The sequence below is a fragment of the Cucumis melo genome, chromosome 2, assembly GCF_025177605.1.
Source record: "Cucumis melo cultivar AY chromosome 2, USDA_Cmelo_AY_1.0, whole genome shotgun sequence".
Classification (NCBI taxonomy): domain Eukaryota; kingdom Viridiplantae; phylum Streptophyta; class Magnoliopsida; order Cucurbitales; family Cucurbitaceae; genus Cucumis; species Cucumis melo.
Genome location: NC_066858.1, coordinates 9,073,962 through 9,085,138, shown reverse-complemented (window position 1 = coordinate 9,085,138; position 11,177 = coordinate 9,073,962). Strand labels below are relative to the sequence as shown.

Genomic DNA, 11,177 nt, shown 5'->3' with positions numbered 1-11,177 from the left:
TCGAGGGAACATCCCCGGTGCTCTCAATCGCAAGTACCCATGCAACCCAATATTTGCTATATATCCCAAGCCCAATATCAGTAGATTTACCCCGATGCAAAAATTATAATCTTGGAATACATTTGCGACATTTGCTATTGTGCTCGCGAAGACCAATCCAGCTCGATTATGATGTCCCATCTCGAACCCAATTTAGGGTTATTAACTTGAGGAATCCTTGGAAATGGCAAATATAAGAATGGAAATTGTCAAAATAGCAAACTGTTATTTTTTTTATTATTATTTATGGCAAAACTAACTGTCTGGAATAATTTTCAACTTTTTTCGACCGAAAATGCCCCTCAACGGATGAGAATTGTCCATAATCAAATACAGTATATTTAAGGAACCCGAAAAAATCAAACAAAACATCACATAGCCGATTACAGTGTATTTGTAAACACACCCACTTATGATAATTATAAACACACCCACTTATGATAATAATTAACCAAATCAAATAATTATTATATTATTTCAAAGATTTCTAACCATATTCAATTGATTTCAATATCCCTAATTATTCCCATTTTCCCTTCAATAATTATATATTCAAACTTTAGCTACCGATTTTTTCCTTCAATAGCTATTAACGCAATGAATAGGTTCTAAAATTTTAATGCAATGAATTCTTCCTTCCTAAAATAATGATAAACATGATGCAATAATTAACCATATACAAGAGTATTAAAAAAAAAGTTACGGAAAAGCATTTAAAACATTCAAAATTCAAATCTCTAAAATTCAAATTTAAATTCCAACCATTCCTTATGATTATGGCAAATGTAATGGGAATACTTAAGTTTAGATTCAAATCCCAACTATCCCTAAAATCATGCCAAATAAATTGTGATCTATCTTTAATGTTGCCAACAAACCGGAATTAATGGAAAACAAAACACAAGATTCACCAAAAGACAATCTCAAATTTGAATATATTACGAAAGTACAAAATTAACCGGAACGTTCATGACCATTAAAACATAAATTTCAACGAAGAACGGAGCAAAGTATATTTTTTTTGAAATTTTAACATCTTTATATTCTAAACTACTTTAGAAAAATAACTAATATTGCCTTCCAAACATTATATTCATAAGATTATGCTATATACATTTTATTTCTTTGCCCTTGTCTACCATATTTTCGTAATATCCGACCATTACATCAAATTAAAACGTGATCCCTACAAATGAAACAGGTACCCGTATAATATATGAAACAATAATTTAATTTAATATTCATCCCTCCTATATACAATCTACTAGTGAATACTTTATTCGATAAACGTCTTCCCTTTGAATTTTTTCCATGGCTTTACAACGAGTAAAGACCGTATTCGATGGTAGATGGATTGAGTCCTGTCGATATATTGACTATTGCCTCCTTGATGTATATGTTCCAGTTTCAGCCTCGTTTCAAGAATTTGCAAATGGGCGATGCAAACCGATTAAAAAACGAAGGGCGTGCAGACAGTGGAAGACAAATCGACTGTGGAAAAACTAAAGAGGAAGCTACGGTCGAAAAACAAAGGATGTGCAGACGACGGAAAAGCGACTGTGGAAGACAAATGAAGGAGGAAGCTACGGTGGAAAAACGGAAGAGGACGTAAGGGTGGAAATGCGCCGGGAAGATGTGACGTAAGCAAAAGGTTAAGACATTAACTCGATAGTCGAAAGTTGTTATTTTTTATGGGTCTATCTATATAAAAACCTCACACTATAAGGGATAGGATAAGTAGATGAGTTAAGCTCTCTTTCAACAAGTTTATAGCTACCAAGCATATTTGAATGTTAGTAAACATGGACAAACGTAATCAATTTAGATTATTGATATTGATATCCAATCCTAAAAATATCAATGTCAAATCTTCACGTACATATAAAATTCACCAGCTGCAATCCTGCAGGCTCTTCCAACGCCACTCAAGTTTATGCTTGATGAACTTGATGAAAAATTTCATCGTTACGATTCCCTGAAGGTGTATGCTAACCTACAACTTCATGGAAGGAGTCATTCATAAAACAGGTTCGGCAAAGAACTCAACTATCAAACATGTTACCCCTAAACCAACCCCTTGTCATAGTGTGTTTTCTAACATCTAAGAATTTCTAATTAGTTCTCCGACCTGACAATAGTCGATCCTTCAAATGCTCTATTTATATAACAACAAAACCAACCTTAAAAGGATTTTTGCAGCTTTGATATTGTATAAATAAAATTTGCATTCTAACTATATAGTTTACAGGCTAATCATAAGATTTCATACTAGTGTCAGCCTACATCCAGTCTCCCTCGAATTCACCGGAGCTTGGCTGCAGAGCAAATTTTAAATGAAATAGATCCAATTAACCTCGCTTTACTGGCCGCTGCACGTATGATTTGTTGGGGTCCTCAGTCTTCAGCTTTGGAGGTCGAGTTTCTCCTTTCTTAGCCTGTGGCACAGAGAATTTTAAATTATGGTTAACTTTAATCATACCTCAGTACACTGCCAACCATGTATAATAAACTATCTTACCTTCTTTCCACCCTTCATAAAATCTCTCCAGCTTGAAACCTGATAATGACATCGAAAAAAGGAAGAGCATTAGTGCAAATTAAACTAGTTCCACTCAGAATTCTCCATAGTTCTAGCTCGAAGTTGAAAATTTAGCATGAAGCTAACAATTCTTCCTCGTCTTTTTCACACTAAACATTCAAGTTAATTACTCGATGATCAGCAGAAAATTTGAAGATCTTGAATCAGGTAATAGAACCAAAAAACTGCAAGCAAAACTTCAAAAGCCTTCCGTTCTAACCTAGCAATCCACCATTACCAATTTATCATAGAAACAAATTCAATATATCTCAACCAGTTTCTGCCTCATTTCATTAAAATGGCATTCCTCTAAGTGAAAAAATCTGAATGGTCGTCTTTCCTTTCCTCTAGTAGTATGCCAACAGGCTCTACAGTCTTACAGAACCAAAAGAACAGCATGCCCAAGAGACCTTGCATTATGACGACTAGATCCCTTGTGTTTATCATTAGAGAAAAGTTAAATACTAACCCTTTGTTCTCTTGTTCCTTCCCACTGCTCCTCATGCTCGCGCTTTTTCTTCCACATTTCTTTTGTTTCTTCTTCATCTTTCTTCAATCTGCCTTCTTCCTCAGAAATCTATATGCAAGAAAAGCAATAAAGATTATGAACAATCCTTCCCAAATATTAGAATTTGAAAGAATCCAGAGGAAAATAAAATTATCTGAGCATCCTGCATACCCTCATCTGCATCTTTCTCCTCCTCCATTCTTGTTCTGTTAATATTTCTCGAACCTTCAATTTTAGCTCTTGCTTGAATTCTTCTGTACTCTCATACTGTTGCTCATATTTTCCCTGTGCCAAATCAACATGGCATTAAATCCAAAATTATAGCATATACTGCATATAAATCGTGTGAATACATCAACTACGGTCCAACCAAATTGTGGTGGGATGGGACAATCAATTTAGCCTTTATATTGATTCAATTTGACCAGTTCGTCAGCAAACATAAGGCATTGTAAATAAAGAAGAAGAGCAATTGGAATATTTCTCACAAAGACATCATATAGAGGACGATGATAAGAGACTACCCTGGTAACAAATGAGGCCAGTTGGAGGGACGATTTTTATATGTTAGATGTATATTATTGTACATAAACATAAGAATCTTAGTCATAGAAGCCTATAAACTACATTTGCCTTATGTAGCTTGAATATAATTATAATTGTTCTTTTTTTAACGAACCATGTTTTCATTGAGACATATCACATACGTGACTTTAGTGAACACAGTACGTGACTTTAGTGAACACAGTAACATTCATTAACTTTCTACAATTTTTATTTTCATTCACAACATGATAAGTTGATAACCGATGTTGATAACTGATAAGGGAGTGACCTTAGTTATTCAACGCAGTTAAAATAAGATGAAAGTCTCGAGATCTAACTCCAAGTCTAGATTTGAACCATAAATGGACTCCACTGATAAAGCAAATAGAACACAAAGGCAATAACAACATATAAAATGGGGCGAATAAAGAAATTCAGCTCACCTCTTCAACCAATGACTTTATTTTAGAAGCTGTATCTCTTTTCAAATGTTTCTTCCTCTTTGCTAGAAGTTCTTCTGAAGTTCAAAATACATACAAGTGAGAAATTCTATGAGCTCCATAAAGCTCCAGAAAAGAAGACAGGAAAAACAAGTAACACCACTGAAAAAAGAATATCCACGAGGCATGAATCCCATAACATCCAGAATTTAAGGACCCAGGTCACGTAAAAGAACCCTTGTGATTGGGAGAATCTAGGCTCTACATGCATTTCAGCACAACTAATTTCAGCTGAATTACAAAAGATACAATTTACAGAAAAACCCATAAAGACACCCACACTTATTGACGTGTTAATATGTACACATACACAAATGGATGTGGATCTTACTGCACCAAATACAAGTATGGTTGACAAGCCAGGCACTGAATGAGTCAAAACCAAGGTTATTGAAATCAGTGGACTTACACTAGGACATAGAATAAGGTTAGTGTTTAACAAAAATCTTGATCGTAGATCCAATTTAAACTCTGCAGCCATAATCTTGTTAGACTCTAAAATTGTAAGATATAAATGGTTAGTTTCCAATCCACAATAATATGGATAAGAAACTAATAATAGCTGCATTTTACAATGTTCATGCAACCACTTAACTTTGTGGCTTTAGTCATTTCTGTATTTTGTTTATTAACCAAACCCATTCCTCAACAGTGACTGCATTTTCTGAAGGTTAAAACTTTCTTAGCATTGTAGTTCTAGGCTTTATTTGTTCTCCAGAACGAGAGTATAGGATTATGATACTTCAATCAAGATAGGGTCTGTCCAGGGACAATGCATGGTGTAATCTAAGGGTATGTTTGGTTTAACTTTTCAAGTGTTTAATTTTGAAACAAGTCATAGAAAAAACTGAAGTGTTGGGCAATCACTAAAAATAGTTTTTGAACCACTTTCCAAGTTCATTTTCAACCATTTTTTAATAATAATAAAAAAAAAGTAAATAAAAACGAATTTTTCAAAAAACATTTTCTTCTCTAGTCAATTTAAATAGGCCCTAAATACGTGAACATCAATTCTCCTAACTCATATGGTGGCATGAGTTAGTGCCTACGTACTTTTTGGTCTTGATCAGTTGTACGTGTATCTACTACATGCAATGCAATTAAGAAACTTTGCCCCCTGAAATACAATGCAACAATAAGGTATAAATACAGGTAGGCATAAATTTTATTTTCCCCAGCCTCCAAGCCCCATTCTTTTTTTATATCTCTGAAAGCATTACTTCACTTGCCTTTTGCTGCATTGACTTGGCTAAGAATATAATCCCTTTCCTGCTCATCAAGTAATAGCTGCTGGGCTTTTGCCAATGCTGCTCAGTATCAACAAACTGATTTTAGTTGGATACTTCAAGTAAGTTCAGTTTAATAAAATTTAAATTGCCTCAGACACAAAATATTACATGCACAAACAGTTAAAATAAAATCTCAATGTCCTTAATGCAAAACATTGAACAGGACAAAATTAATATCATAAATAAAATACCTGCAAAAGCCTCTTTCGATTGTGGATGCTTACATTTATCGGGGTGAACCAGCAATGATAACTACAAGTAATTAGTCATTCTAAAGTCAATCAGATGATTGGCAAAAAACTCGAAGACACAATTGTACAACCTATAAAACAAAACCTGCCCAAGACCAGATTTCATGCAAAGCAATTACCTTACGATATTGTCTTTTCACCTCTTCTGGAGATGCGTCAAATGGTAACTTCAGATACTCAAATGGGTTCAATTTGAAGCAGGACAAGATCCTATAGAGATATGTCCCAACAGTGATAATATAATACGAACACCATAATTGTGGTTGGTACATGAAATAAGATCAATTATTAATATTATTATAGAAACAACCATTTTCATCGAGAATAAATGAAGTAATATAAGGACAAACAAACTGGAGATTCTAATTCAGATGATCAACGTTCAACATAGTAATATAAAACAAAATTAAGTAATGATCAACGTTCAACATAGTAATATAAAACAAAATTAAGTACAAAAGAAGGAATGGGGTACCCTTGTTATAAAATACATAGGGGCAGAAGAAGATTACCAGGAAAAAAAAAATCAATTGGATTTGATTTTAAAAGAACATAAATTAAATTGACAGAGTGGTTAACACGTTTCCCTTTAGGCCTCGATCATTTTTTTTTTTTTTTTTTTTTTGGATAGAAGCAACAACTTTCATTTAGAAAAAACGAAAGAATACAAGGGCATACAAAAAAACCAGTCCACCAAAACACCCCTACTAAAAGAAGGGGGTCCAACTTTCATTTAGGCCTCAATCATGTAATTATTCTACAGATACTATTTTGCATAATTGGAGCCCCTTTCTCCATTAGGGCTCCTTTTTGTGGGCTTAGTTTTTTTCTTTGTCCTTGTATTCTTTTTTTTTTTTTTCTCAATGAAAGTTGCTATTAAAAAAAATGGTTCCTAAAATCCCAACAATACATACACTGTTAGGATACCTCCTAACTAGAATTAAGATCTGGAATATATTAAAACATAGAGAAATAACTACTAGATAAACCAAGTATAAAGGCACTTGGAATCTCCCCATAGAATGCTAACCCTAGATCACTCAACAGTTGCCTACCTTCCCTTACTCACCCTCTTATTTCTAACCAGATATACTAACTCCCTATCTAATTTCCCTTATGCCCCTTACTAATACATACTAATATCCCTAACTTACATACTCCTACCTTCACATATACATTTTCCTCCTCTTCTCTCAACCTACATGCTTTTTATAATTAATTGGTACAATCTTGGGTCCCATTCTCCCCTCCCATTTACATGTCGCCTGTTGGATACTCATTGATTTCTGTACTGCACTTATCCGACTCCAATACATGACAACATTTTATTTTTTAAAATTTTCTTTTAGACCAAGCATTTATTAAGGAAGATGAAAGAAAATAAAGAGCATAACAAACCAACCCAACAAAAGGAAAACATCAAAAAGATACTCAAATCTAAAAGAATAAAATCAATGGTAATTGCAAAAGTTATAAATTAATCTCAAATTTTCCCAGTACAAGTGGGGGATGGTGATTTGAACCTTCATACTTGAGTACATGCCAATTACATATAACCTAACGTGCTTTCGCAACCAATCTCAAAACTTTAAATTTAATCTCATTCTCCATGTTTCATTGTCCAACTTTTGAAAGCAGTGACGAGATGTTATGGAGGCATGTTTCACATAAATTATATCTTCTGTTTCATGAAACCAAGTGGACATTCACAAATAAGCAAATCATTGCCCAAATGATTTGTTTTCCTCATTGAGAAACCAGAAACCAGCTTTCAGAAAGAGAATGAGGCCGTCATATTCAATATTTTAAGCTGATGGCATGTCATGTCCGTCCTTTGAGTAGACTGAGATGTTGTCAAGGACATTGAAGAAAAGTAATCTTTCTAGTATTACCATATAAAAATGGCCAAAAACTCAACCTAGCATAAAATTATTATTGTTTACTCCATACTTGCAAAAATATAAGCAAACACGTTCATCTAAAGAAAAAAATCAACTTCTTCCCGTTGTTCCTAGTTACATTCTCAATTACCACCTCTCTTTTGTTCAAAACTTCAAGCAAAACAGCTAAAGAGCCGAAAAAACACTTCCAGTTGGAAGATTTGAAAAACGCATGAGATGAATGTATACTTCAGTAATGTTTCAGTTGTGAGAAGTCAAGAACAAAAAAAGAATCAAATCCAGAATCCTCATTTCTTTGTTTTGTTTGTCTGCTTGTGATAGAATTCCTTCTTCTCATATTCCCAGTCCCCAAGTCTCCATTCTTGATTGGTGATGACAGCGGTTCCTAATGATGACTGATTATGATATTCTGTTTACCCATCTCCAAAAGTGGAAAAAAAAATACAACAAATGGATCTGAATCCAAATACATTTATACACATTACAGATGTCACAACAAAATTACATTTTCCAGAAGACAACCAACACACAAACTATATAATCTCAAACTCAAAGTTATTGACATTCTTCTAGGCAAATTTTCAAATTGCATAGCTTTTTGGTTAAAGCAATCACAGCAACAGATGAATCATGATGAAAAGAAAACCTATAACTTAATAGAAACTGCAATATAATTATAGGAGAAGTTCCCACACTAAATATCTTCTAAACTAAGCTAAAGAGTAACCAACAGGAGGTATACCAAGCAGAAAATGAAAAACATTTTGATATGAAGTTCCAAGGATCTTGGTAGGAAAATGAAAATCTATATGCCACCCATAAATACTGTCTGCCTTGTATAGGAGCTGACAACTATACTTGTTAACATCATAGATTCTTGTTCTCAGATTCAATAAGGGATGTTAATCTATATGATAGAATCCAAATTTATTCAAAGCTCACAAGTTTATGCATTTGTGTGCTTAAAAATTAGTTCAATGAATTTTTCTTTCAATGTTAAACAAGTATTCTGGTTCCATGCATGTCTAGCAAATGTTGGGCCTACTTTGTATAGGTAGTGGCTAATTACATCTATTGCACATTTGTAATACATTGGACACACTAGTTAAACAAAAGTGTCTGTGCTTTATAGCTTACAAATGACACCCAATTTGTCCCACGAAGTGTCTCTTCTCAATCTCCACAGCCATTTTGCACAAATGGAATCTGTATTGATATTGGATAATATAATCTTGCAAAGGTTCTGCCCTTTTTTACTAATTTCCATCATAATCCATCTAGGCCAAGTGCTTTATACGATCTTATATCTTCAATTGCTTTTCAAACTTTCTCTTCAGTGAAGAGTTATGCCAGGTTTCTTCTTACTCTCTCTTTTTCGCTTTTTTTTTTTTCTTCTGACAATATAAGATTGGATCCCAGGAATGGCCCCATGAGCTTCTAAAGAACTCGACAAATTTCTCCTATTAACTTCAACTTCATCATCAGTAAATTAAAAAGCTCATTCCATCCACAAACGAAACTTTTGCAATAGAGTTTCTTCTTCTACATGGTACTACTCTATGGAACAGAGTTGAGTTCTTATCACCCTATTAACTATCTAAATTCTAAATTGGCATTTCTCTCCAAAAGGATTCCATGCAATCAAAATCTACTAGTGGAAGATGCCTAAACGGGCAATCCCGTTAGCTAAGGCCTAAAGTTCCTTGACGTCTCCAAAGTCTTGGCCTTGGGCGACGGGCGCAGACTTTTCAGGGGAAAAAATTCCAACCTAATCTATCTAAGTGTTTACAGGGCGTTCCACAGGCATACCAACACAAATTCTCATTTCCCAGGAGGCAAATACGATCAAGAAACTATAACAGAAAAATTACACAACAAATTCGTATGCTCCTAAGAACTAAAAACACGAGCATATAGATGATCGAACACATGAAAACCCCAACAAACCCTAATGGCTCTTTTGACTAGAATTAATGTCATAAACCACCAAAAGATGAAAGAAAAACGATGCTTGGGGATAACCAATTGAGAGAAAGAGAGAGAGAGAAACCTGATAACTTCGTTATCTCTTTCAACTTCGCTAACCTCGGCGAAGAAAGTCTTGAGCAACAAGTCCTCCTCGGCGGTGGAGGTGGATTTATTGGCCTCACCCATAAATAGCAACGTCCTGTTTCAGACTCCGGTTGAATTGGAGAGTCGAAATTGATCGTCTTTTAAAGAATTGTGAAGTGATCGGATCAAACTCAGTTGGAGTTCCTGAGAAGAAGTTTTATGGTGGAAGAAGAGGGAAGGGATGGACTGTGAGAAACTCGGAAAATAGGATACCCGAAATTCCAACACAATCAATCCAATTGGAGCGATTTAGGTTGCATTTAATTGGAAAATTTGCAAAACAAGCTTTGTTTTTTTTGGTCAATTTTGACTTACCTCCACATGAGATTCTTCTCAAATTTTTAAAAATATTGTTTCAACATCATTTTTCCGTCCATCTCAGCTGAACTATGTACCGAAATATCCTTGAAAGCTCGAATGTTTGGTATTCGTAAATCCTAAATCATGTGTTCATCTCGGTCAAGATGAAACGTGTATGCTTCCAAAATTGAAGAGATTGATTAAATTTTGCACATCTAAATTTCAAGAAGTCATCCTCAAGCTTAAATTTGTGAAGGTAATTTACTTTGAAAAATTTCATAGTTTAGGGTTGGATTTTAAGTTATGTTATAGTGTTTGATTTTAAGTTTTGTTATAGTGTTTTGATTTTAAGTTATGTTATAGTGTTTGATTTTAAGTTTTGTTATAGTGTTTTGATTTTAAGTTCTGTTATAGTGTTTTTTGTGAAATTTGAGACGGATGGAAAAATATGTAGTTGATTTTTTGTTGTAGTTTGATATATAACTAGATTTTAAGTTAATGCAAGTGGTTTCGTTTGATGAACTTGGCCAATTTCATCAATATGGGCATGTGTAGATGAAGAATCTCGTCAAGATTGATGAAATTGCCCCGAGATTTGTTGAACCAGTCTCGAGATTTGTTGTGTTTCATATGCAATTTGTGGGGTAATATCGGAGATGATTTCCCCCGAGATTGGACAGAGATACATCACAAAATGCATATAAAATCTTTATCTCGTGGCATCCCAGGAGCAATGGTGCTCGAGTTCCATTGTTAATTTTCAATGACTCTTGTGCCATTACATCTTGCTTAGAGAGATTGAGGATGAACATGAGGATGTTATTAGCCTTAAATTACTAGATGAGAGATCTCCTTCGAGTGAGAAGATTTTGACATTATCACGTCGTTGAGGTATAGGCCGAGAGGTGCAGTTGAATTTGAACAGGATAAAGCCCTTAAACTGCGATAATTATATTTGGGCGATAGGACGAATAACCCGATCCTGAATTTTAAGAGTGACAAGGGTACAATGAAGATATCCTTATTTTATTTCATCGAGCATGCGATGATAGGGAGAGAGAGGAGGCAACACATGGATTGGACTATGTTGGGCCTCATAGATGATTTGAAGGACTTCATTAGCTACGACTAAGTGAGTTGATATGAGCTTAGA

The 11,177-nt window shown here is 34.4% G+C and overlaps 1 protein-coding gene across 1 annotated transcript; it reads right to left on the bottom strand.

Annotated features, from left to right (window-relative positions):
* Window positions 1-2,181: 2,181 nt before the first annotated feature.
* On the bottom strand, window positions 2,182-10,070 carry LOC103491930 (uncharacterized). The gene is made up of 9 exons (XM_051081644.1): window positions 9,663-10,070; window positions 5,831-5,921; window positions 5,652-5,712; window positions 5,401-5,478; window positions 4,115-4,188; window positions 3,297-3,410; window positions 3,087-3,194; window positions 2,558-2,596; window positions 2,182-2,474 (listed from the first exon to the last, which is right to left on the bottom strand). The coding sequence occupies exons 1-9, from the start codon at window positions 9,764-9,766 to the stop codon at window positions 2,388-2,390; spliced, it is 756 nt and encodes a 251-aa protein (XP_050937601.1). The 5' UTR covers window positions 9,767-10,070; the 3' UTR covers window positions 2,182-2,387.
* Window positions 10,071-11,177: the final 1,107 nt, after the last annotated feature.

Bases quoted from the DNA above. Each gene is read 5' to 3' on its own strand.
- LOC103491930 (XM_051081644.1), bottom strand. From the start codon at position 9,766: ATGGGTGAGGCCAATAAATCCACCTCCACCGCCGAGGAGGACTTGTTG. The intron at 5,479-5,651 runs GTATTTTATTTA...GATACTGAGCAG, and splicing joins ATCGAAAGAGGCTTTTGCAG to CATTGGCAAAAGCCCAGCAG. The intron at 2,597-3,086 runs GTTAGTATTTAA...TGTCATTATCAG, and splicing joins AAGGAACAAGAGAACAAAGG to GTTTCAAGCTGGAGAGATTT.